Source organism: Hyperoodon ampullatus (assembly GCF_949752795.1).
Source record: "Hyperoodon ampullatus genome assembly, chromosome: 2".
NCBI classification, from domain to species: Eukaryota; Metazoa; Chordata; class Mammalia; order Artiodactyla; family Ziphiidae; genus Hyperoodon; species Hyperoodon ampullatus.
In genome coordinates, this window is record NC_136915.1 from 148,076,627 (window position 1) to 148,104,172 (window position 27,546).

Consider the following 27,546-nt stretch of genomic DNA (forward strand, 5'->3'; position numbering starts at 1 on the left):
AGCTGCCTCGAGGCACTTTGAACCCTGGTGACCCATTCTCACTCAACACAACATGTTTTCTCAGTTCCTCACTTCCTCTTTGGTTTGCTGGTATTTTCTTTTTCATCTAAAACTAGTAGGCAAATAAGATAAGTTGTCATTTCCTCATTTTCAAGCCGTACTCCTTGTAGGGGCCAGAAATCTCTTTCAAGCATCAAACAGTGAAGGGTTCCTGGGTGAGCAGTGGGTCTCTGTCCCCCTCTCCAGGGGCTCTTGGATGGGACCTTGCTCTGGAAGGAGCCATGGACCTCTGGCTTTGGGCACTTTACTTCCTGCCAGGTAAGTGCTGTGGGGAAACACACTGGATGTTGTATGAGGGCTGAATTGGCCACAGGTAGGGGAGTTGCTGTGCGTCTCCAGCTCTGAAGTTTCTGGATGGATTTAGTTGTAAACCGGTACCTAGGGCAGGACATGGATGGAGGCCCTCCCCACTCCCAGTTAGTGCGCCTCCCTCTACTCCAGACACACCTCCTGCTCACTCAGGAGTTGACTTGTAAGGGCTGAAGGCGCCATCTCTCCCAGACATATCGGCCTGTTAATATGGAATCTCAAAGCAAGTGCCTCCAAAGTTCTTTCTTCTTACTTCTACATTCTCTTTCTTTGGATCTCTTTAACTCCTGAATTTTCAAAGTTCCAATCTAAATGAAGTCTCCCTAACCCATTTGGTAGCCCTAATCCATTTCCTGAGCTCCATATCTCAATTTACAACTGTCTCCTTGGTACTCCCACTTCCATATCCCATCAAGATCAGAAATGCAACAGGCCTAACACCTAACCTCAAATTCCTCACTGGTCACCACCCAAATCAGCTACTCTCTCTGTCTTAACTATCTCTGATATCAGCTGTAAAATGCCAAAATAGCTTTTTACCACCTCTTCCCATTTATCCCAAACCAGACTTTGACCTAATCAATGGCCAATTCATGTAGTTTCTAGATTCACATTTACCAGGATGAGAAGCCATGGCAGCCCCTACTAGAGACATAACAGAGGGAATGGAAAGGAAAAACACAGGATCACCTCTTAACTATCTCTTCCACTTCCTCCAACCTGACCAGCCTGTAGCTCCAGATCAACCTTCCTTCATCTTAACTGTGATCATAGAATCATCCTTTCCAACAACCTTCCATGGCTCCCACTGCCTACTGAATCGAACTCCTTAAATACAAACTCCTCCCTTGGCCTCCCCTTTTATACTCTGAGCTTATCATACTCCCCTGTACTTTCCTAACCTCCAGACAACCTCCTCTTTGAACATGTGCTAGACTTTCCTGCCACCATGCCCTTGCTCATGCCATTCCTGCTGCCGGGAATAGCCTTCCACTCACCTCCACCATTTATGGGTCCTTCAAATCCCATCTCAACCTCCACCTTCTCGTACATGTTCCAGAGGCCCTTCTTCCGAACCCCAATAGCTGACCCCGTTCTACCTTGTATTATAGCTCAAGGTGTGTTCACCTTATTTTATTGATTCAATGGTAAGCTTCTTGGGGGTCAAAGTTGTTTTTTATTCATACTTGCTTTCTTTGTAATGGCTGGAGTTTGGAAGAAAGTCAAATCTTTGAATCAAATATTGGAAATCCCTAAAAACCCAAGGGAATGAAGTTTTAATGAAATAGACTCTGTGAGAGGTGGTAGGACATAGGTGATCACAGTGGATGGTTAACTAAACTTAGGCCTGAGAGGGAAGAGGGATTGGGTAGATGTGGAAAATGTCTAGGAGTGAAGGGTGCCTAAATTGTACCCCTGCAGTCTGTCCTGAGCAATACGACCCTTCTAGCCAGAGGGGTCCTTGCTCTGGGCCTGGTCCTTCTCCACTTGTGCCCATCTCCACAGGGTGAGGAGTTCAAGGTCCAAAAAGATGTGCCTACTCCAAGCCCACACCCACACCCACACCCCCTCTTCTAGACCTCAAATTCCCTGTCCAAATGTCTCTGGAACCACCTTCAATGACTGTGTGAGATTCTATCCTGGGTCTTCTATCTTAGGGTGACCCCTGGCCTATAAAAGGGTGGCTACAGGTGGTTGTTTGGGAAGGAGATGGATAGAGCTTGTACACGCAAGCTGGGTCATCCCCCATGTATATACCAGGACCATTGTGGAGTGGGCAGGAGCCAGGGATGAGAACAGAAAGGAGAGAGGCCAGAGGCTAGAGGCAGGAAACTTGGAGCCATTTTTCCCCGCATAGCCATATATTTGAGTGGACATCCAAGGAGTGTGTAAATTTGTCAGGATAGGGGGATACTTTATTCAACAGTTTTTTAGCCTGATCATTAACTTTAAAATATTTAGACGTATGATATTTGGGTCTTATTTGTATTCCTGCCCCAGGATCTGCAAATGTGGGGGTGGTCCTGGTCCCAGAGCCCAGTGCATGAGGCACAGACTATAGGCCACATCGCCTGGGGCCCTAAGTGGAGTTCCGTAATAAAGCAAGGCAGTAGCATAGGGTATACACTTTCAAACTTTTTTTACCTTGACCCATAATAATACATACACTTGATGCTGTGACCCAGTACACATACGCATACCTAAAATTTATTCTTGATTCTTTAATATGGGGATGACTTTGGGGCTTCAGCACTTGGACGGATGTTGGTGCTCTTTTTGGAGATGGGAAGAGCTTATGAAGGAACAGGCTTTGGAGGAGAAATCAAGAGGGTTTTGTTTGTTTGTTTTTGCCATTGTAAGTCTGGAAAATCTCTTATATGTTTGAGTGAAGTGCAAGAGCAGGTGTCAAAAAGGCAAGTCTGGAGCCCAGAGGTAAAGACAAGACTGGAGATCCATATTATGGTGAGATCTATATAGAGCTGGTATTAAAAGCCATGGAAGTAAATGAGCTAGTGTGGGGGGAAGCAAGGAGGACAGAGAAGAGAACAGGCCCAGTGTCAGGCCCAGTGCTGATAGAGAAGGGGAAGGAAGGAAGGAAGGAGGAGGAGAACTAAAGTGAACAGATAAGGAGAGATAAGTCAGGAGATTGCAAAGGAACAGCCACTGAGAGTGTAATGTCGGGGAAGCCAGGAGAGGAAAGCATTTCAAGGCAGGAAGGCTCAATTCCACCAAATGCTGCCAGGAGAGCAAAAAAAAAAAAAAAAAAAAAAAAAGATAAAGAAGTGACCATCCAACATGACACCAAGGAAAGTTTTGGTGACCTTGACCGGAGCAGTTTCAGTGGAATACTGGAGCTATAATTCTGACAGATGTAGGTGGAAGAGGAATCGGGAGATGGAGGAGTGGATTCAGTGATTTTGAGAAAGTGAACAGAAGAGGGGTGGCAGCTGAAGGGGAGGGGAGAAGTCAACCAAGGGTTTTTCCAGTATGGGCCATATCACGACATGTGTGTAAGCATGGCAATGCTGGAGGAGAAGAACCAGTGAGACAGACAGAGAAAGGGGGTGATTGCAGAAGACATGCTCTGAAGAAGGTGATGGGATGGATTCAGGATAAAGGTGAAAGGACTGGCTTTTGAGAGGAGGGGGACACTCCATCCACAGCGACCAGGACCAAGGGCAGACAGTGGGCGAGACACACACAGGTTACTGTGGGCAGAAGTGGGAAGGAGCATAGGATGCTTCCCATCCTTTTAAAAAAATCCACGCTCCATTGGATAAACATAAAACACTCAGGTCAGCTCCCTTCTTCCAGAGATTCTGCTGTGACTTGAGTTGATAGGGTCTCATTGCTTTTCCCACCTAGAAAATCACTGCTACACATAATCCGAAGTCTATTCCCAGAGCACTGCCACCAGCCAAGGCCTTGGGGGCCTTTACCTTATTTTACATTATGAAAAAAAGATTTTTTCCATGTTCCAAATTGGATATTTATATCCAATTATATGTTGAGAGTGACTTTTTAAGCTACATATATCCCTTTCCCCTACTATCACCACTGAAAATCAAATCACCAACTTAGAGATTAATGACACTTAGTTAGCATCCTCTCTAAAATGTCAATATTAACCAGCTTGGTTCCTTTAGATACCTTCTCCCACTCCTTTCTTTTTTCCCCTGAATCATTTGGAAATGTAGTTAAAGGGTCCAAAATTGCAAAAATTCAAGGGCACCTGGGATGCTTATCTAAGAATGCAGATCCATAGGCCCCATCCTAAGCAGATATGATCACATTGCTTAAGGGCAGGACCAGGTTATCTGTATCCTAGCAAGTTCCCCCACAGGAGTCTTACGCACACTGTGCATAAGTTCTAAACCTGGAGGTTATATCTATCTATTTTTCTATTTGGGAAATCTGCTTTTGGTTAGAAGCTACTATGAACTCCAAGGAGAGTGGGATCTGGTCATTTTCATCTCGCCCATTAGTGCTTCCTTGGGACCAGAGTTCAGTGTACTCAGCAGCTTTCCTTGTGCTTCATCCATCCAAAATTTGCACAATAAGGATGTCTTAGTCAGCTCCAGCTGCTATAACAAAATACCATAGACTGCGTAGCTTAAATAACAGATATTTATTTCTCACAGTTCAGGAAACTAGAAGTCCTAGATCAAGGTGCTGGCAGATATGATTCTCCGTGAGGGCCCTCTTCCTGGTTTGCAGCCATCTCCCTGTGTGCTCACATGGTCTCTTCTTGTGTACATGGAGAGAACAAGGACACTAATCCCATTATGAGGGCTGCATCCTCATGACCTCATCTAACCCTACTTACCTTCCAAAGGCCCCACCTCGTAATACCATCACTTTTGGGGTTGGAGTTTCAACACATGAATTTTGGGGAGATACAAACATACAGTCCATTACAGAGGATCTGGGCAAGCCAGGGGGTTACCAGCAGCTCATCGCTGAGCAGAGAGGCCACTGGAGGCATCTGCACAGGTGATGACCCCTCTCTCCTCTGTCTTGCGCCTGCCCATTTTACAGCATCTCACCCTTGAGAAAGCAGCAGGCATGCCCTTTTCTGGCTGGGTTTGTCCAAAAATGTTTGCATGCTCATTCTCAGGTGCTGGGCTTTACACACAGGTATGGTCCTTCTGGACATACAGGGGATTCGCCTATCCCCTTGGTTGGGTGTTTGTCCTTTGATGGCACGTTCCAGTCACAGGGCTACCTCACACGTCTGTTTCCAGGGGATTTAAAGCAGTGTTGGGTTATTCATGAAGGGTTTCCATGTCAGATCATACATGTCTGGTGGGCCCCTCTTCTCCCCACCACACTGACCAGCTACACTTTCAGATCTTAACATACTCCTGTAAATGTCCCCAGCTAGCCCCTCTCTAGCCTCCTCTACCCCTATTTCATGTTCCCATGGTTGTTTCTGTTGTCCACGTTCTTCCCTCTCCCCAGAACATCCTCCTCGACCCTCTCTGCTCATCTAGGAGGCTCCAGCCCCACTTCTTTCCTTGACTCCTTGGAGCTATTCTTTTTTTTTTTTTTAAGAGAGAATCTTTTTTTTTTTTTAATTTACTTTTGGCTGCGTTGGGTCTTCGTTGCTGTGCGTGGGTTTTCTCTAGCTGCGGTGAGTTGGGAGTTATTCTTTCTTGCAGTGCACGGGCTTCTCACTGTGGTGGCTTCTGTTGTTGTGGAGCATGCGTTCTAGGTGCACGGGCTTCAGTAGTTGTGGCACACAGGCTCAGTAGTTGTGGCGCACGGGCTTAGTTGCTTGCAGCATGTGGGATCCTCCCTGATCAGGGCTCGAACCGGTGTCCCCTGCATTGGCAGGCAGATTCTTAACCACTGTGCCACCAGGGAAGTCCTAGAGCTATTCTTAACGTTTGCTCTATGGATGAATTTCAGGAAGTTTGTGAACATCCCTCCCCGCTTCCTGAACATGCCATGTTCTCTCTCCTGTCCCAGCCATTTTGGGGGTGGTTCTCACTGTCTAGAAGGGTCTCTCCTCCACCCTAGACCAGAGCCCCCTCCCCCCACACACACTTCATCCTCTGAATTGTCTTCCCAGAAATATACAGACACTTATTGGGACCCGCTTAGCTGACAATTAATCATACTTGGACTTTCTTCTCCAGCTTAGACCTGCCTTCTCTCAGCCAAAGCATAAGCTTTTTGATGTCAGGGACTCAGAAACCACACCTTTTATTCCACCCTGCTCCACACCACCCCCAATGCACATACAATGTGCACACACACTCAAATATACCCTTGTTTCCTTCTGTGTTCCCTTCCTCAGTGAAGACAACCATCATTCTCTGAGTTGCCCTCCACACCCAGTCCTTCAAGTCACAACTTACACATCATGTCTTCCAGAAAGACTTCCTCAAATTATATCATCCTCTGCAGCAGCCTGGATCAGGCGCCCCTGCTTGCTGCTTCCAAGGAGCCCCGTGTATCTACGCCATGGGATTTATTATACTCTGCTGTCACATAGTGGCCGTCCATTTGTATCATTCAATAAATGATTCATTCTGTGAGGGAGGGATGCCAGCTACCTTATCACATGAAAGGCATTCAACAGATAGTTGTTGAATTATTGAATAAAAAAACTGGAGGTGAATGGTTGTTTTGGTTGTTTGGATGGATCTGAGCAAAACAAAACTAGACAGAAAACCTGTTGGAGCAAATTGTACCATGCCTCCCGACACCACCCTGAAGTCACTCAGGGATCATGTGCTGGTTGGGGGGATCACTGTGGCACATTCTCTCCCCCTGGAGTGGGGTAGTGGCTTTGACTGTATTTTCAGGGGTTTGATGTCTGGGTCCATATGGGTTCAGGTTTGGTAACGAGGCTGAGGATTACATTAAGGCTTGGGCTGGGGAGAGACTCAGCCTTGGGCATAGGGCTAGGGATGGACATAGAGCTGGACCAAGGATATAAATAGGGTTGGGGATGGGAAGAGGCTGAGGATGCAGCCAGGGCTGGAGACCATGAGAGGGCTGAGGCTCAGGGCTGGCTGAGGCTTGGGCTGCTAATGCGGATGGAGTTGGAAGTAGGGATGAGTGTGAGGCTGGGCTGGGGCCTGGGTTGGAGTTGGGGATGTGGCTGGGGATGGGGCTTCCTCTACATTAACTGCCTCTCCCTGCAGTAGCTGGAGCCCTGAGGGTCCTTCCAGAAGTAACTGTGGAGGGAATGCTGGGAGGATCCGTTGTCATCGAGTGCCCGCTTCCTGAAATTTATGTGAGGATATATCTGTGCCGGATAACTGTTGCGTCTGGAGGATGCGCCACCGTGGTGTCCAGCAGGAACTTCGTCAAGAAGGAATTCAAGAATCGAGTCACCCTGGAGCTGTGTCCAGACAGGAATCTGTTCCTGGTGGAGATGACAGAGCTGGTCGAGAGTGACAGCGGGGTCTATGCCTGTGGGGCGGGCATGGACACAGACCGGGGCAAGACCCAGCAGGTCAACCTGTCTGTTCACAGTGGTAGGTGCCCCACACGATGGAGGCTCCAGCCACCCAGAAAACGTTTCCACCTAGGAAGGCTGGGACAACAATGGGACTGCAGCAGTCCCCACACTCTTACACTATTCCCATATTAGCAAGTCCAGTAGGAATTGGGATCTGTAGAGTTGAAACCTCGTAGAGTCAATGAACTTCATGGTCCACCAAATTTTCTATCCAAACTGTATGAAAGGGACAGGATAGGTGCTCTTCTTGTGTGGTGTTTTACTCATCCTACCCAGGGCACGAGGCGAGTGTGGGATGAGATTGAGGAGGGGCTCTGAGACTGAAGGAAATTGGAAGCAAACGGACATAATTATTACCATAATTGTCCCATGAGAAATATCAGGGATAAATATAAAGGAAAGACAACCATTTTTCACAGTTGATGGCCAAATTTGTTACTTCACGATCTGATCCTTTCTTTATTTCTCCCGAATCCTTCCTTTTTTTTTTTTTTCTCCACTGACTTCCTCAGACATACACAGCACTAATTCAACAACCTAGATTCCCAATGGTCTCCGATGGTTTTGCAGGGAATGCCGACAGGGTTAGGGTGAAAGAGGATTTCTGTCAGGGAAGCCCCCAGCCTGGTTATTTTTCTGCTCCCTGCCCTCATCTCCTCACTGCCATCTGCCCTAGCTGAGTGTCAGCCTCAGCTCATACCAGCAGTCCCTTCCCCAGGCCTCAGTCTCGTCCTAGAGACCACCAATGGACTCCTCTTGCCTCCGGTAGATTACGGGCCTTTCTGGGAAGAAGAGCCAATGCCGGAGCCTCCAGCATGGTTTAACAGATTCCTCCAAATGCGTATGCCTCTTTGGTTCCAGATGCCTGAACATGCCCGTTCTTTGGAATTCATATCCAAAGGTCAGTTCCCCAAAGGTAGGGTAGGGGAGGTGGGGGAGATTCTATGGCATTGTGAAAATGGAGGAGGGCGTATATGTTCAGCTCATAGGATGGTTGTTGGCAGAGCAGAGCTGCGTCTCAGATGTGTATTTCCCTGCCTTAAGAGGGGGTACCTCCCTGAGATCTGCGTTCCAAGTCTTTCAAGCCCATCCTTCAGCCCGTACACTTGGCACTAGTTGCAGAAATTACCCATCACCACCAGGTGGCACCACATGTAATGAAGTTTGTGCTCCATTCACAAAATCTAGCTCTTTTATGAATGACTGCGGGAAACCAAGACTGGGCAGACGTTTCCCAGCCAGAGGTCCTCCGGCTTCCTGCTCCCCATAGGGCTGTCTTCCATTTGCTGGCATACTGATTTAACAGCTCTGTTTTACAATAAAAAGATCAATCATGATTATACTAATGATACTTTTACATTTCTATACCATTTTCCTGTCTTAAATGCATATTGACATGCAATAGTTACATCACATCCTCACATCTGCCCTGTGAGGTAGATACATTAATTGAATATTGTTGCACTAAAAGACAGCTGGCCACTGAGAGAGGGATCGTGTAACTGAGCTCATTGTATACTCAGGGTTGTGACTGACAGGTGTGGGATGGGGGAGAATAGACAAGCACATAGATACAACACAAGGCAGAGTGGGAATTGAACTACAAACAAGGTTTTGTCCATGCTTAGAGGAGGGCAAGCTCTTCTGCCTGGGAAGTCAGGGAAGACTTCCTGTAGGAAATGGAGTTTGAAGCAAATATAGGTAGAACGTACTAGACGCAGATGGCATGCTCAGGAGGCATTTCAGGTGATGAGGACTGTGAGGACAAAGGTAGTCTAGGTAAAAGGGAAGCATGTGTTCAGGAAAGAAATGGTTGGCCCAAGGCTGCTGGAGACTAGAGTGTGTGTGTGGAAGGTCACTTCTTCCTGCTGTCTTCTGTAGTAACCACACCAGCTCAAAGGACCGAGGCCCCTCCAGCACACCATGCCTCCCCCACCACCTCAATCACCCACCGCCCTCGAGTTAACAGGGCATCTTCAGTAGCAACTGCCCAGCCCACCACCCTCCTGCCATCTGCCACAGCCTCAAAAACCTCAGCACGGGAGGAACTGCTCAGGCTCCAGACGGCCAGCTACAACCGCCAAACCAGGCTTCACAGGCAGAGGTAAGAGGCCTGCACCATCCAGGGCGAGAATTCTGTTAACAAAGGGACAAACTTGTGAGCTACCTCCAAAAAAGTTGGCCACTTGCGTGCTGCCTTAACCCCCTCCCTTCCTGACCTCTCCCTTCTCTCTCCCCCTCCTTCCCTCCTCAGAGCACTCAACCACGGCCCAGGCCTGGTGTCTGGGATGGAAGATCAAGGCTTCTACATCCTGACCCCCACCATCCTGGGTCTCATCCTGCTGGCACTTCTGGGGCTGGTGGCAAAGAGGGTCATTCAAAGGAGGAAAGGTGAGGGAGTCAGGCTCCGTTTCGGAGAGCCGAGCTTCCCAAAGATCCCAGCGCATTCAGATCCCTCTGACCTCCCGGGGACACTCAGGAGCTTTCGATGAGCAGCCTGGGGTGTGGCGAACGTGGTACGGGGCTCAATGGTCTGGAAATGGGGGCGGGGAGGAGCGCGGCCTGGGCCCTTTGGTCTTCAGTAAGCACCCACATGTCAGACATTGCCAAACACCAGGGAAACAGACAGCCTTTAGTTTTCTAAGACTGGGAGGGGGTGCCCATGGGCCTCTGACACCCTCTTCCTCTCTCCTTCCCTGTGGCTTTACCGAGAAGCTCTCTCCAGACGGGTCCGCCGACTGGCCGTGAGGATGAGCGCCCTGGAGGCCTCACAGCGGCCCCTGTCACAGCGGCCACGCGTGTCACAGCGGCCACGCGTGTCGCAGCGGCCACGCACCCAAAACAACGTCTACAGCGCCTGCCCTCGGCGCCCTCGGGGGGTGGACGCTGCTGGTGAGCAGGCGGGCAGGTGGGGGAGAGCGGGACAGGTCGGGGGGAGAGGGAGGCGGGTTGGGGGAGTGCGGGGCGGGTCGGGCGTGCGAGCTGGAGCAACAGACACTGCGCGGCGCGGAGGGTGAGCCAGAAGAACCCGCCTCCAGAACAGCCGCATGCAGCGCGGCCGGCTCCTCCTCCCCAGGCTTTCCGGCAGAGCTGCGGGTGGGGCTGGACCCTCGGTCCCGCCCTCATGTCGGCCCTCCCGGTTCCCATTAGGTGAAGGGGCGGCACCTCTCCCAGGCCCCGGAGCATCGGCGCCCCCAGCCCCTCCGCAGGTAAGCTCCGCCCCGCCCCTGATTGGCAGCTGCGGCCCTAATGGGCGGCCCCAGACCTGGGCTTGCACCCGAGCGCAGTCGGTGGAGCTTCGGCTTAGCTGGAGGGCGCGGGCTTTCGCAGTGGCTCCCCGGGCCCTGAGTCTGGGAACTAGTATCAGTTTCCTCCTTTGATGGTGTCAGTAGACGACTACGCAACAATTGTGGTAAACTTAGTTACACGGCTTTTAGCCAAGCATTTCTCATGGGTCAATGGGAGCTTAGTAGAGGATGATAGATGGTACCTCTACAAATACGTGAAGGGCTTTCGTGTGGAAAAGATTCGATTTCTAGGAGATCTTAGGGGGTGGAAGTTACCCAGTTTCACCTTAATATGAGGAAGTACTTTCTAGTAAGCCCTCGAAGATGAGAGGAGGTTGTTTACCCATCACTGAAGGCAGTTAAGCCTGGCCTAGAGACGTAGATAAGATTCAACACTTTGGATGAAGAAGATTCCTCTTGAAATCTAGGTTTGGACATAGGGAACTCATCTTTCTATTTTTTTTTTTTTCTTCTCATCTTTCTATTGATAGCCATTTGGCAGATGTGTGAAAAACCTTTAAACTATTCACTCGTGTTTGTTTTCCCAAATTTCCCATTTTATTCTCTAAAGCAGCCTACCATAGCGGAAACATTATTACTTCAGGAACCAGTAAAAACTAAGTGTGGCAAGTGTCCCTGATTTAATCAGGGGGTAGGCTAAGCTAATGCAGCAAACCCTAAACCACGACCCACGACATGGAAGCCTGTTTTCCTCTCAAGCAAAGGCAGGGAGCCAGGAGGAGGTGGCCTGAGCCATGGGGTCTTCCAGGAACTCAAATGCCTTCTGCCTGTTGCTGCACCATCCCCTGGAGTCTTGCCGCGTCCATCCGTCTGTGGTCAATGCTCAATCACCAGCACCATGTCTGCATCCCAGCGCATGGGAGGAAGAAAGAGAAAGTTGCATTTTTAAGACCATGACCCTGAAATTTCACACATCACTTCTACCTGCATCCCACTGGGCACAGTTTAGTCACGTGGTCACACCTGCCTTCAAGGGAGGCTGAATAATGTATCCCTGGCTCAGTAACCGTGCCTTGCTAAAAAGAGGAGAGTGATGCCTGGCAACAAGCAACAGCTCTGCCCCCATCATGCCCAGCTTCTCAAGCTTGCCCTTACTCAGCCCTGCTGGAGAAGGTTCACAGTAGCTTAGGTAGGTCCAGCGGTGCCCATATATTCTACACTTAACTCAGCCCTTTTCTCTGGAACTGCTCTGTGACCACACATACCCTCACCTGGGCCAGTACCTTGCTCAAATTTTACCCTTCCTCCCTGCTTGAAACTCACATTCCCACTATCAGGGATAAAAATCTTGATGGAGCAAGTTCACAACAAGGTGCCTATGATTAATGACTGAGTATTTTAAGCCTTCACGGGGAGTGACTTTTTTAAATTTTTTAAGCCAAATAAATCTCAGATGATGAACTGTAACAGGCAGTGGGAGATATAGATAGATAGATAGATAGATAGGTTTTTTTTTTCTTTTTTTTGCTGTACGCGGGCCTCTCACCACTGTGACCTCTCCCGTTGCGGAGCACAGGCTCCGGACATGCAGGCTCAGCGGCCATGGCTCACGGGCCCAGCCGCTCCGCAGCATGTGGGATCTTCCCGGACCGGGGCACGAACCCGTGTCCCCTGCATCGGCAGGCGGACTCTCAACCTCTGCGCCACCAGGGAAGCCCTGAACTTTCTGGGGAAGTGGAGTTCCACATGGCCTGCCACCTTCCTCTGCTTCACCAGCCGGCTCCTTCCTGGAATGCACTGTCATGTCACGTCACAAGCTCTCCATGGACTAAAAACCCTATGGAGGTACAGAGGATGACTCATCCTACTTCTGATAACTCCCTGAGAAGATACATATTTATTCCACAAGTCACATCATCTAATCCCAGAGGGGGAACCCCTCTGGCAGCTGGTTCTCCTTCAGACCCGTGCTTAGTCACAGGATTTTAGTCTGAGCCCCGTTTAAGGCATTTCCTGTCACGTTAGATCTAAGTGTTTTCCAGTTATTTGGGGTTGAGGCGCCACTCTGAAAATCCCCAGGGCTGAGCCACCTGATGGAGCTCAACCACCTCTGTGTTTTGCCTTCTAGAAGACAGCAACCACATACATGCTTCCCCCCATCCCCGCCCCATTGCCTGCTGTCGATGCTACAATCACCCTACCCAGATCCAGTGATGCTTCTCTGGTTGTTCCCAGGTGTTGGAAACTCCCTGTCTCCATGCCCCATCTGTAAAGATCAGCTGTGAATATGTGAGCTTCTACCACCAGCCTGCTGCCAAGATGGAGGACACAGATTCCGATGACTACGTCAATATTCCCTGCCTGACTCAGCTCTCCAGCTGTCCCCCTGGGCCCAGACCTTGGTGCCAATGAGTCTTGTCTGTATGCTGGTTTCCAACACCCACTCCATCTGTTTTCAGAACCCTCATTACTCCCACGTCCCACCTCGAGTCTCATCCCTGTCTGTTTGCCCTGAGCACTGCTCAGTCCCCGCTCCCCCAGCTCTTCCTGGACACTTTTGCAGCCCCCTGTGGTTTTCAGGTGGGCTCCAGGAATGCAGAGTATTTGTCCTGATGCCACTTGCTTCCTTTCCAAGTCATGCAACAGGCTATGGGATTTGCAGAGTGTCTTTGATCACACGGTCTTTGCTGTCCTGGCTCTAGACCACATGGCCTTGGACTGGAGCCTAGGCATAGCTGTTGCTTTGAAAGCCCTTCTCGGTCTTGGGTTTCTCACCAGTAGAAGGTGCCTGAACTTCTTTGTGAGGACATGCTTCAGCCCTGAGCTAGGAAGGGACCTTGTTATGAAACACCCCTTACAACCTCTTTGCCCTGATCTTAGGGCCGGCATTTACTAGTGATCTTCTATTTGTCTGGAGTCCTATGGTGAGGGCAATTTATTTTGATGTGATGAAGGGTTGTAAACTTTCAGAACCATGCTTGTTAGTGCTAGTGATATATGTGGATACCCTCTTTACTCTAAGGCTTCCTCCCTTGATGCACCTAAGTACCCTGACTCCAGCATTCCCCCTCTTTCAGAAATAGAATAGTTTTTGTCATCTATTTATCCTTCTTCCATGCACTGAAATGTGTGCACTTATCTTAACCTTGGTCGATTTGAGCTAGCCAAAGCCATTACATCTCTCTACTTTTCAGAAATGCACCTCCTCTCTTTGCCAGTCCAGGTGGCTTATAGCCAGGTGGGGGAGAGAAAAGATATGGGATTCCTGGAAGGCCAGTTGTTCTGCAAGGGTGCTCACGTCATGGAAGAAGAGACATCCCACCTCCTACATATATTCATCCTCTTGAGTGTTCTGAACAAGGGCACAGTTAGGCAGACATTATATCTTTGGATTGCAATCAACTACAAAGTCCAGTCAGAGCTTGAGACTAGAGAATGTCCCGTCTTGCTTTTAGGAAGAAGGCCTTTCCCAGACACACAACTCAGCTTCTCTGGGCACTGGTCCAGTGATAGAAAGGAAAGGTTCCCGGGGTGCCTGCTTTTTATGAGCAGGGAATGTCATCACAGATGGGATAACACATAACCCTAACCCTAACCTAACCCTAAATTATATTCGTGCCACCATCATACCTGTCATCCAGGTATGATGACACCATCCACGAGGTCAGCTTGACACTGGCACCCTTCCAAGTGTCAGATAAGGGAAGAGTGAGAGGGATAAGAAAGAGGGCACCCAAGGGGCAGGGATGGTGGGAGTGAGGTGGGGAGTGTGGGCAAGAAATGCAGTGCTTAGGGAGAGTCTGCTTTGTTCTGGGCACCCCCCTGCATTATATCTTTTGTCATTTATATTTCAAACCAGTGCCCTCACCCTCATCCCAGTGCTCTGCAGATGACCCCTGCAGGTGTCATGACAATGTGATTTCCATGCCCTAAAGTTCAACTTCACATCCCAACATCCCTCATTGTTCCTCAACAATTCAAAGACAGGTTAAAAAAAATCCAATTAAGCATTTACTGAGCACCCATCCTCTACCCAACGTGGTGGCAAGGATTGTGGAGGATCAGAGAGAAGCGTGGGGCCCTGTCCTTGCTGCCTTCACAGAACTTTCATTCTGACAAATAAATATGGCATCGGTTAAAACACTGATAGGAATTAAATAGCATTATAATAAATATAGGAATCTGCTTTGAAGGTTATTTGCAGCACCCAAGGGAACCTTCCACGACTGCTGTTGGGGTCACTTAAAGAATGAAGTCTTTGAGGATAAGCCTGGGCCAAGGATGGGGCCCATGGTCAAGGATGTGAAGCACCCAGAGAACATCAGGGGGAGGGACGCTTGTTTGAAATGACACAGAGAACGAGGAGGACATCCTGGCCTAGGCCTTCAGAGCTGGTAGAAGTTCTCCATCCAGGTCAAGAGAATGTCCACTTCTCCAAAGGCTTTGGTCACAGCTGCTTCTCTGTCCAACTAAAGGGAAAGGAGAGTTGAAGATCTGTCATGTTAGCCACAAGAATAGGTTTCCTTCCGACACCTGAACCCGGTCTGACTCCAAATCATGGGCTGAGTCCCCTTTGGGATGGCCTCTGACAAAGTCACCTACCCATCAATTATTCCCCGTCTATGAGTGTTGTCTGCCTCGGAGGTGAGGACAGATGGCTTGGTGAGTGGCAACAGATAAGGAGCAAGGGAAAAGCGTCTGGAGTCCCTGACACTAAGAATCAGAATCCCAGTGCAGGGTGGATTCTGTCCATCCCCTGAGCCCACTGTGCAGATGAGGAAACTGAGGCCTGGGTGGCCCCTTTCCCTTGTATATTATTGCTCTTCACCATTTATTTATAAACGGGGGTATCTGTTCCTCAAAAAATGATCAAAATTGTATTTGCTTTGTGGGGGGAGCTGGGTATGAAATTGGGATTTTCTTTGTTGTCTTAATTTAGGACAAGGCAACATAATTCTTTTTCATAGACTAGACCCTTTGAACATCATGGAAAATACGCAATGTGTGTTGTGCTCGGGGGTTCTCCCTTCCTTCCCCCTCACTTCTGACTCCAATCGCCCACCTCAAGTACCCATAAAACTCTCACTTGGGAATGTCCTTGGTAGTGAAATCGTCTTGCAGGGAAATATAATAGCACTTTAACTTGAAAACTGGAAGAGAAATAGGCTGCCATTTGTGGTATTTATGCAGAGGATATGGCAATTGACGCAGCTACAGCTGTGCTAAGTCAGGTGGCTTTGGGGCCAGCCACGTGGAGTCAGCTGCCCTGGATTCTGCACTCGGTCCCTGAGGAACAATCGTGTGACACTTCAGACTAGTCTGCTTCCAGCTGGGCAGCTCTCAGTTCCTGGCTTTGATTACCTGTTTAAATGCTCGCTGGAACAGCAGAAACCGCCTGCGTGCACTCTCACTGATGGAAAACATTTCCTTTTCCTGCTGGATAACAGAAAAAAAGTGTGCCAAGTGTCGGGTAGGAGCAGAGGCAAGCCGCCTCCCACTCCTTCCTAACGACGCCAGAGGGGTGCCCAAGGCCTAAGAAGACAGCTCCAAATCCCGCGTCCCCAAGGTAGCCAATGCTGAACTCCCACCATGCAGCAGGGACTGTGTCCTTTAATTCTCACAGTAGTCTTGCCGCGTAGGGGTGATTATCAGCATTTTATAGATAAGGAAACCAACGCTCAGAGAGGTTGACCACCTTGCAAATGGACACCCAGTTGGTTAGAAGCAGACCTGGATTTGAGCCCAGAACTGCTGGTGCCCAGAGCCTGTGCTCTTTTCCATGACACCTGAAGCTCCCTGTCGTGGAATAAAAGCCAGGGCCAAATAAGGGAAGACAAGTCTTCTGAAAACATAGCATTTCCTGTGGGCCTCAGTCCCAGCTTTGTTCTACTCACACTGGGTTGCAGTTTGGACACGATGACAATAAAGTTGTTGGCCAGAGTAGAGAATGACTTCAGGATCCTGAATTCAACTGCCTTATCGCGGTAGTTTTTGAAGACAGTGTTCAAGTAGAACTTCAGCAGGGCATGGATGAGGTAGCAGCTTTCAGCCTCCTGGGGAGGGGCGGGGTCACTGCGGAGCCAAGGCCTCTGCCCACCCCAGCCCTGGATGAACCACTCACGTGCCACGCAAGGCAAGATAAGCACAGTAGAGGCAGCGATCCTCTAGGAGATGCTGATAAATGTTAGATCTTAAGGAGCCTCCAGGCCCCTTTGTTTGACAGGAGGAACCACAGACCCAGAAAGGAGGGACTCACCCAGGGTCCCACGGCCGGTCAGTGGCAGACACAGCCTAGCCCCCAGGACTCCTGACTCCCATCTGGTTAGTATTCTTTCTTCTATACCACATGGCCTCTCTAATAGCTCTGGGCGGTGATGGACCTTGAAAAGCACCAGATCTTAATTGGTTGAGAGTTGGCAGGGAAAAGGCTTGGAAGGAGAAGAAATGAGGAGAAAAGAAAACTAGTATCCTTGAGCACAGGGAATGCACACTGGCCCTCTGAAGTGCCACAGAGGGAAGCTCAGCATCTCTCAGGGATCAGGGCTCAGTCGTCTGTGCTCACTGCCTAGATGGGTGATGAGGAACAGGTGAGAAAAAAGTGGGGGCATGGAAGTGGCCTAAGCACATGCTCACTGGGCTGCCAAAAGCGAAAGAGAAATCTAGATTGATGGCAACTCTGGCTAAATGGAGACAGAGGTTTACAAGCCTCAATCCCTGCCCCTCTCCTCATGCCACATGTTCACATACCCCAGATACTGAGATGACAACCCCAGATATTACTTCTCTGGCTCACTACCAAGCCCTGTCCTGTGCAGGCTCAGCCCAGGGCAGAAGTGTAGTCTTCTGTCAGCCTCCCCTAGACAACCCCTCAGTGTCACCCATAGAAGACCAGCCACCCAAAGGAGGCACCATCCTTCCCCAGCATCTGATTACCGAGACATTCTGCAGAACCTCCTTCCGCAGCAGCTGGACGCTCGTGATATTATCCTGAGCTTGCTTTGGGAAGAGAAAGAACAGATGTCTCCAGGTTGGGGGTCAGCATAGAAACCGACCTTGCAAATACACGCTGCTTCCCCAGACCCCTAAATCTATCCAGTCTGTGAGATCTCAGAGGCCAGAGGGAGGACCCAGGAAAGGCCATGCTGAGCTGGCCCCTGGGATTGGGGTACAAGGTTCCAGGCCCAGAAAATCACCAATCTTGGCCCCCAGGGACAGATGGAATCCCAGGAGCTCTTAGAGCTTTACGAGGGACCTGTTTGATCCCTTTGGTCACTTGAGGCAGGAAGAAATAAGCCCATGTGGTTTAAGAACAACGAGGAATGGGATGTTACCCCCATATTCTGGGGCGGGTAGGGGGGCTACCCCTTGGAGCTTCCCCTGCAGCCCACCACTCATCCCAGTTCTTGAATGTTGAGCCAACGAATGCTTGAGAGGAAGGAGTTTTAGAGCTCCTTTGTCCCACCTCCTCATTGTGCAAATAAGGAAACTGATGGGGGCGAAGGTAGGGGTTGCTGTATGGGTTGGTTTCAAGGTCAAGATCATACGTAGGTGACCTGTCTCCAATGCAGCACCCTCCCCTCTTCCCTAGCTGCCTCATCAAGCTCCTTCTTTCTGCCTTGCATCTGGATTGTCCTTTAAGGAGTACATGTCACAAGCTCTATTAACCATTCTTTCCCAACTCAGCATTAAACATTCTTCGACCTTTACTCAAGGCCTAAGCAGGTGGGAACAGAATAGTAGGAGCTGGCAAAGCAGTAGGTGAAAACTCTGGTGGGTCTCGAAGGATTTCCCATGACTTCCCATTGGTGGAGTTTCATGTAACCCTGGGACATAGATGAAGCTCAAATGAATCGGGCTCCCTTCTTTATTCCTCATGGGCTGTGTTTCTTTTCCTACAGACTGGCCACATCTTTCTGAGCCTCAGTTTCCCCAAGTGCAAGAGGAAATGTAGACTTGTGATACCTCTGACTTCACTAAGTTCCTGGATAGGAAAATGATGATCAAGCTGCAAAAGGCTCCATAATCATAAAATGTTATTCTCTACCCAGAATCACCCCCACGGCTGGCTTCAGAACAGCGTTTCACTCACCACAATATCCTTCATGGCCTGGAAGGCTTCCCACAGTTCCTGAAGAAGTACCCCTTCTACTTGGCAGGGCCCAAATTGGAATTCTTGGCCCTGGACCCCTGGCCCCTGGCTCCAGAAAAGCAGAATCAGACTCAGGCAGGGAAGGGCAACCATGTGCACAGGAGAGTCCATCTGCAGCAGAGGAAGGACCAGGACGATCATGCTGGAAGAAAGGGAGGCATCCCTCTGAGGCAGGCCCTCTGTCTCAGGAGGGGTACACCCCAGAGTAATGCTCCTTGGCTGTGCCTCGGCCAGCCTCGGGGACACACAGATGGGAAACCTGAAACTAGAGTGGGTTCCCGTTGTTAGAATAATTCAAACATGTGGCCTTGCTGAGGTGCCCTGGGGTGGGGCAAGGTTCTCTCTGACCCTCGGTCTCATACCCATTGATCTGGCTTTCCCACTATCTGCACCCCCATCCATGTCACACACACACCCCCTGCACCTCCTTCCTTCTCTGTTACAGTCAACTGTAACCAACAACTTGCTAGTCAGAATTTGACCAAAAAGAGTGAAGAAATGAGGAGTGCCATTTCTTCACTCTTTTATAATATGCCAAAGAACTCATATAGGGAGCCCAAACTCAGCAGGATAGAGAGCTTAACTAGGCGTTTGCCTGTCTGAGTTCTGCCCTTAAGTCACCAGGCACACGTGGACAGGTCTTTCTCCTCTCCCCCAGGAGAAGGCCACCTCCGTCTCATGAGGAGCCGTGGGTTTAATCCTGACCCACAGGGAGGGACTAGCTGATTGATAGGTTATGGTCACACACTCACTAGGCCACCTCAACTAACGGACTGGCTTGTGACTCTAAGAATTAAATTTTCAGGTAACTGAACAAGAGGAGGAGTCAGATTTCCAGATGAATCACCTTTAAAACCTTCCACTGAAAGACGCTGTGAAGAGCCCCAAGCCAGAGCAAGGGAACCCCATTGTCTGTCTATCATAATTGTATGCAGAGATTCCTTCTCCCTGACTTCTTTGTCCTTTGCTTTTCTTCCTTCCTTCTTTCCTCAGAGCTCAGTCCCTCCCTCCCTTTCTTACTCCTGGCCCTGGTCTCACACCTGAGGATGCTCAGTCTTCCACCCCTAGACTGGGCAGGAAGCAGGGAGAAGGCCTGTCTCTGGAGTGCCTGCCAACACATGGGCCAGAGAAGCGGGCCCAGGGCCAGCACCCATTGTCCTGTCATGCAGCTCTGTGCTTCAGCCTCTCACTCAGAGTCTTTCCATTCCCTTCTTTCAAACTCCACAGGATCTGCAGCCTGTCTTGCAAATTCATCTCTAGGCCTCATAATCCTCCTGGCCTTCCTCTCCTCCAGCCTAAAGTCTTCTTGGTGTTAAACCCGAGGAAGCAGCTCAGCTTCACGGTACATCTCACCCTTACCTAAACACTGGAAAAGTTGACTTCTGCCATCCCCCAGCCCCCCTTCCCAGTAGGGCAGCGGTCAGTGTAAGGCTTCAAAGCCAAGTACTCAAGACTCTCCCATCACTCACCTCAGGTCCTAGAAGTGACGCTTGAGGGTTTGCTGTTTAGAGGTGGCTGGTTCCTGTTGGAGAGGAAGAGGGTCAGGCAGGCACCCCTACCATTCACAGATCAGGGTGCAACTGTGAATGGAAGGCTCCTCTTCCAGCTATGGAAGCTGCTTCAAAAGTAAAGGTGCGCAGGCAAGCCAGGCTTTGTGGAGCTTCCTATATACGGGGGCTGTGGGGGAGGGGTGGAGGAAGAAGAGGGAGGTGGAGAAAGGGAAATTGGTCATGCTTTTCTAGAGAATTGCTTCACTGCCTAGTCACCCTTTACTCTGAGACAATGGGGCAATGGAGAAAGCAGCCTTTGAGATGAGGTGAGACCTGGGTCTGAGTTCTAGCTCTGCCACTGTTGGTGTGCCAGGGGCAGGTTGTCTAGCTACCTCAAGCCTCAGTTTCTGCATCCATAAAATTAAAACAAGCAAACAAACAAAAACCCATCCTGCCACCCTCAGAGGGCAGGCGTAAGGAGTAAATGCGAAAGTGACACAGAGGTGCTTTGTAACCCCTATACACAGGTAAACCAATTGTTACTGTACAGGGTACACTGGTCTCCTTACTGCTAAAATCACTCAATAATTAAGCCCTATTTAATGATGCAACAGTAACCCAGAGGCCAAGGATGGCCAAGATATGCTTCTCCTTTAATCAGTCAGGGACAAGAATTTTAAGAGTGTTTCCTGACATGCAGCCACCCAGGTGTACAATCACTCAACCAAAATGTGCCCCTTCTCAGGTTCAAGTAGAATAAGGAAGCTGCTGTGCATGGCCAGGTCTGGAAGGCTGGGGGCCCTGGTGTGCTAGTGGTCTAGCCTCGGCGGTGCTGCTCTGCCTGGGATCACCCAGGGGATGCGGCAGTGCAGCATCAGGAGCATCAGTGCCATCAAGAGACCTGGCCTCGGGCTTCCCTGGTGGCGCAGTGGTTGAGGGTCTGCCTGCCGATGCAGGGGACACGGGTTCATGCCCCGGTCCGGGAAGATCCCATATGCTGCGGAGCGGCCGGGCCCGTGAGTCATGGCCGCTGAGCCTGCGCGTCCGGAGCCTGTGCTCCGCAACGGGAGAGGCCAGTGAGAGGCCCGCGTACCGCAAAAAAAAAAAAAAAAAGAGACCTGGCGATGTGTCCAACTAGGAAGGCACTCAGCCTTCAGTTCTCTGGGTGTAGGATGAGGGGCAGACTGGAGCAGTGTTCCCAAAGCATGTTCCACAGAATCTAGTCCTGAAGGATGCTTGTCTGCAAGACTCTCCACGAAACTAGGGATTTCACTGTCAGTAAATTAGAGAAGACTGGCATGTGCTAGCCCCTCTTGGAAACCTATAGTACCCTGTAGAGGCAGGGGGCCAGGCGTGGGTTTAACTTGCTTTAACCCAGCCTGACCCTGGGAAACAGTTTGAGAAACACTGGACTCTGAATGAGGAATTGGCAAACTACCGGCCAAGAATAAGCTAAGAATGGCTTAGCCCGGTGACAGAAGGATAGTTTTTATATTTTTTAATGATTGAAAACAAATCAGAAGAAAAACATGTGTTTTGTGACACATAAAAGTGTGTGAATTAACATTTCAGTGTCCATAAATAAATTTTTATTGGGACACAGCCATGCCCATTTGTTTACATGTGGTCTAGGGTTGCTTTCGTGCTACAGAGACGAGGATGAGTAGCTTTGAGGCCATATGGCCCACAAAGTTGAAAATATTTACTATCTGGTCCTTTGCAGAGAGAGGTTGCCGAGCCCTGCTCTGAATTACCTTCTTTCACAAACATTCTAAGAGTTTCCTTAAGCCTAGGTCCAGGCAAAGCCATGGGAGTAGAAATGTGATGTGAGGGGCAGGATGACTTTCTCCGGCTCCGGGGAGAAGGAAGAATAGGGGACCCTGGGAGGAACAGCCTTTCCAACCTCTCCAGATGGCCGACCCTTAATCCCTCTGGCACCAGCACCCCTTCCCTCCATCACACTCACAGTATTGTTTGTTTTCTTTAGTAAATCAAATACATGATGCAATCCCCAGCCAGCAGGCTGGTCAGCTGCCACTGCTGCTACAGCTACCACGCGTGAGTCCTTTGCTCCTGGAAGACCGGAGTCTTGTCCCCTAGTCCTAGGCAGGGGCCCACATCACCCACCCTTTTTCCCTTCAGGGTCTAGGTCATTACTAAAAATCCCTAACTATGATGGGAAGAAGATGCCAAGAGGCATTTTGAGACAGAGAAGAAGACAAAGTAAGAGTATTGGGGTAATAGATGACAGGGAGGCAGGAGAGGGCTGGAGAGACTATACAGGTGAGCTGAGAGGAAAAGTGAGCCCCTAGGGCAACTGCAATCCTAGACAACTCTCTACTGATAGGCAGGAGGGTGGGAGGGATGAGCTGTTAGCTGAGCAGGCTAGGACAGAGGCATGAGGTCATGGAGACAGCTCAGCAGGCTCCAGAATATCCACCTGGGGTCATGAGCTGCTCATACTGTCTAAGGAAGGAGTAATATAATATGGACTTTCCAGGCAAACACGTGTCTGCATCTCAGGCTTGGCTGAGCTTATCGTAGCAAGGTTCACCGGGGAAGGGAGAGCATGGGGAGAACCCAAAGACCTTGGTCCCATGACAGCTGAGATCACTGGTTATGAGTTCACGTTTTGCATGCATGCAGACCTGGGCCCAAAACATGATGAGCCCCTAGGAGCTCTCTGAGTCTTCTCTTTCTCATCTGTAAAACCGAGTCCTCATAGGTCCACAAGGACACAATGACATAGAGCCTTGGTACTCAAAGTGTAGTCTGTGCTCCAGCAAAACAGCAAAATCTGCAAGCTCATTAGAAATGCAAAATCTCAGACCCTTCCCCCAAAGCTACTGAACCAGAAGGTGCACTTTAAAAACTCTCGAGAGGGAAGAGATATGGGAACATATGTATACGTATAACTGATTAACTTTGTTATAAAGCGGAAACTAACACACCATTGTAAAGCAATTATACTCCAATAAAGATGTAAAAAAACACACACAAAAAAAAACAAAAAAAAACTATCGAGATGATTCTTATGTACATTAAAATTTGAGAAGCATTTACGTAAAACACAGGAAGGACCATCCGGTATCTTCCACATGGTAAATGCTTAACAAACGGGGGCTTCAAGTGAAGGAGAAGGAACCACAGCAGTGATTCTCAGTGGAGGAATTTTGCCCCCAGGGGACATTTGACAATGTCTGGAGACATTTTACAGTGCACAGGACAGCCCTCACCACAGAGAATTGTGTGATTCCCAAAGCCAACAGAGCTGAGGCTAAAAAATCCTGGACTAGAGGAGAGTAGTGGCTGTGGGGAAAGAGTTGACGTAGGCATAGAGAAGGATTAGAAGGGTACCCTTCTTGGGGGCAGGGGGAAGCAGTGGACTGATGACATGATTAGGAGAGGGGACAAAACAAGATGGCAACTTGGAGGGCAGTGCCCAAAGGCTCCTGGGTGGGAGCAGATGGGCAAGGCTTGGCTCCCTGGCTCACCACCATTCCCCCCACCCCCTTTCCCGGAGAAGCTCGATGTCTCAGACCTTGAGAGGCTGGAGAAAGGGGGGCTGATCCCTTAGTCCAGATCCATGTTTTTTCATCCAAACTCCATCCTGGACCAGACTAAGACCAGGGGCTCTTCTAATCTCTCTGGAAACTTGGAGAATTTTCTTCACAATAATATTGGACAGGAGAAAAGATCCTCTGAGGATAAACTTTGCTTTACAAGGCCACCTTCTTCCCTGAATATACTTTATTAGATTGAGGAGGTTTATTCTGTTATTCTCAGGCCACGCCTGTCACATATGTATGTGTATATGTATGTATGTATTTCACGTATGTCATATCATGTCTGCAGTCTGAATTTTACATTTGAGAAGTAACTCTATTCCCACCCCACATCCTCTACAAATTCTCCTAAACCTATATAGAGAGAAAAGGACTGAACCAGGATGGAGAAGGTTCCCTTCTCCACACCTGGGTGCGGCAGTAAAGAGCTCACTCCTAAACCTGAATACCCCCTCCTTCTCTGATTGATGGAAATGCCCTGCGGGAGAGAAGTGATGAGAATGTGAATTAGTATTTCCTGAGTGCCAAGAGATAAAAGAAAGTTGCATCACCATTTTTCTTCCCGTAAACTGAGTTAATCTTCACTCTAAAATGGATTGTTATCTCCTTATTTGGCTGGGAAACTCACGCACTGATAGATGTGGGATTTCTGGGATTTTGTTAGTCCTTTTCCCTGTTTCAGCTGCCAGTCATTCCAGGAGCAGAGATGAAGGGTGGGTGTCCACTAGTTGGCCCCCTTAGACTGGCACTCTGCCGTTCCACCTTGTCCTCTGTCACTAGTGTAATAAATGATTTATTATTACAGGCATTTCAAAGGATGAGAGTGAAAACAAACATAGATCATTCTTACATCTGTACAGCATGCTCAGATGTACAAAGTACCCCCAAGTGAAATTTCTCATTTGATATTCACTGTCACAAGTATGTTATGAGAAAGAGGATAGATATTATTAACTGTCCTTTGCAGATTAGAAAGCTAAGTATCAGAAAAGTCAAATAATCTTCACTAGGTCACATAAATAAATGACAGAATCAGAACTAGATTGCAGGTCTTCTGGCTCTCAGTCCAGTATTCTTTCCTCTGTTCCACCCTTCATCAACTTCTCAATCTTGCATGTATTCACACATTTAATGAACAAACATTTCCTAAGCACCTACTGAGTGTCGGAAAAGTCTATACAAAAAATGAATGACTATGATAACAATTTATAAAATGTCCAGAAAAGACACAGCTATAAAGACAGAAAATATAGTACTGGCTGCCTAGGGCTTGGAGTTGGGGACTGGGTGGATAGAAGGAATTGGGGGTGACTACTAATGAGTACAAGGTTTCTTTGGGGGGTAAGGAAAAATGTTCTAAAATTAGATTATAGTGATGCACTCTGTGAATATACTAAAACCCACTGAATTGTGCACTTTAAACAGTGAACTCTATGGTATGCAAATTATATCTCAATAAAGCTGTTAAAAAAAAAGAACTGAGACCCAGTATTTTTGCTCTAATGAGTCAGTAGAGTAGATACACTTGCAAACAGACCAATTGCAACACAAGTCACAGGAATGTGTTAACACCACTAACAGAAGGATGGAGCCAATGGAAACATAAATGTGAGGCAGAATCTCAGTGAGGTGTGTATTGGATGGTGCTGGAAGGGGTTGAGAAGCTTTCTAGTGGAGGTGACATTTGACCTAAGGCTTGAAGCCTGAGTAGGAGTTTGCCAGCAAAAATAGAGGGAGGGCACCTGCTGGAGAACACTGTGACCTCCACTAAGTCTGTGGCCACACAGCTGCTGTAGGGGACCAAGGAGAAGAAGGTTCTGGAAGTTGCTGGAAGAAGGAGGATAACTGTTCTTTTGCTTGAAAGTTAATGAAAATCAATGGACAGCAGCAATTTAAATACAGCTGCAGGGCATGTAAGGTAACCTAGGGTTACTGAGCCCTGGGAGCTACAGACAGGAATGGAGAAGTGGGGTGAAGGACTTGGGTCTCAGCTTTCTAAGCAAAGACTTTGGCCAGTCACAAGAAAGAGAAGTACAAGAGACATGCAGTTCTGAAAGCTGCAACTGCCTCCCAGGAGTCAGGTTCTTGTAACCTCCCACAGCCTGCAGAGCATCAGCTTTGGAGTCCCAAGGGCAAGAGTATTTTAAATAAATACATGGCAGTGTACAGGGTTGGGGAAAATGATAGTGACAGAGTCTCCTGAGTAGATCCAGGTTATGAATTATGGTCCATGCCCCCTGTACCAATCTGTGTCTCACATATTCAAGGTTGCCTTTTCTTTTTTTAAGGTTGCTTTTTCTAACAGATATTTTTTTTGAAAGGAAGAAAAGAAAGAAAGAGAGAGAGAGAGAGAGAAAGAGAGAGAGAGAGAGAGGGAGGGAGGGAGGGAGAAAAGGAGGAAGAGAGGGAAAAGGCTTCAGTGGGAATGCGATGTATCCCATCCCAAGTCATTCATCAGCGTCAATGCTCCCGAAATAGTGCCTCCGCCTACCTCCTAGCCAAATTCATTCTCTAGACCTACAAGGAAATTTTTAGAGTCCTAGACAGCAGCAGTCACTCCAGTCCTGTGCTCTTTTCTGATGGCACCGTTGCCATCGCTCTCTGTGCCCTGGTTGTCTTGTCCACCAGGCCATGACCTCCCTAGGCACCAGCTCTGAGTTTTCTCCATCTCAGAATGGCCCTCAGAACCTGACACATGGCAGGTGCTCAGTGAGCGTTTGTTGAATAAGTGCATTTCATGTGACTGATCCCCAAAGCTAATTATGTACAGGCCCCAATAGCCTCCTGGGCTGTTTATAAACCGGTCTTTGCCAAGTGTTGACCAGTTTGCTCAGGCAACAACCATTGGGTTGGGAGACACGGCCTTGAATCCCATGGCCTTATTAAACACCTGGACCAGCTTTGCGTGTGTCCATAGTATGAGGGTAAAAACTCATGAAATTATACTATAACCACCCATCTGATTGTAGAATCCCAGGGAAACAGAGTCTGTGATTAGGCCAGCACAAGAGAGAGTCCTGGGTCTGTGAATAAGAAACTCTTAGTCCCATCCTAGAGCTTCCATACTGCTGCCATCATGCTTTCTCTGTGCCACCCACAGCATTCTGCCAAAGGGAGAAATGTCCCTATTTCATCTGTCTTATAGACTCTCTCCCAGTCTCATCCCTCTTTACAACAGAATGCACACTACTCCAGAAGATCCTTCTAAATGCACAACTCTGATCATATTACTCCTGAACCCCTAAAATTATCTTTGGTTTCAGGTAAGGAAAGCTCCCCCCAGCCCATTGCTCTTTTTTCCATTTCTGTATCCATCAGTGCCTAGCACAGAAGCTTCAACATTTTAGCTTGTTTTTTAATCAATTCTTTTTTTTTTTTTTTTTTTTTTTTTGCGGCACACGGGCCTCTCACTGTTGCGGCCTCTCCCATTGCGGAGCACAGGCTCCGGACGCACAGGCTCAGCGGCCATGGCTCACGGGCCCAGCCGCTCTGCGGCATGTGGGATCTTCCCGGACCGGGGCACGAACCCGTGTCCCCTGCATCGGCAGGCGGACTCTCAACCACTGTGCCACCAGGGAAGCCCAAATTCTTAATTTCAAAACCAGGTAAATGGAATACATTTAAGGGAGAGGATAAATTAAATTTATTTTTACTTTTATGTGATCTTCAACTGGTTATTTCTATGGGTTAGAGTCCATGTAATAGGATGCTATTCAACCACTAAATATAATTTGTCTTTACATTCTTC

General features: G+C 48.8%; 2 protein-coding genes across 2 annotated transcripts; one reads left to right on the forward strand and one right to left on the reverse strand.

The window, feature by feature from the left end:
• Window positions 1–245: 245 nt before the first annotated feature.
• On the forward strand, window positions 246–13,005 carry FCMR (Fc mu receptor; the record flags this gene model as incomplete). Its single annotated transcript, XM_079698396.1, has 8 exons — window positions 246–318; window positions 7,026–7,361; window positions 8,115–8,246; window positions 9,227–9,449; window positions 9,600–9,736; window positions 10,061–10,237; window positions 10,496–10,554; window positions 12,829–13,005. Exons 1-8 carry the CDS (start codon window positions 282–284, stop codon window positions 13,003–13,005), a joined length of 1,278 nt encoding a protein of 425 aa, XP_079554522.1. The 5' UTR covers window positions 246–281.
• A 1,973-nt stretch (window positions 13,006–14,978) lies between these two features.
• IL24 (interleukin 24) lies at window positions 14,979–18,853 on the reverse strand (the record flags this gene model as incomplete). The annotated part of the gene is made up of 5 exons (XM_079696712.1): window positions 14,979–15,062; window positions 15,955–16,029; window positions 16,488–16,646; window positions 17,527–17,589; window positions 18,683–18,853. The coding sequence occupies 5 exons, from the start codon at window positions 18,851–18,853 to the stop codon at window positions 14,979–14,981; spliced, it is 552 nt and encodes a 183-aa protein (XP_079552838.1).
• Window positions 18,854–27,546: the final 8,693 nt, after the last annotated feature.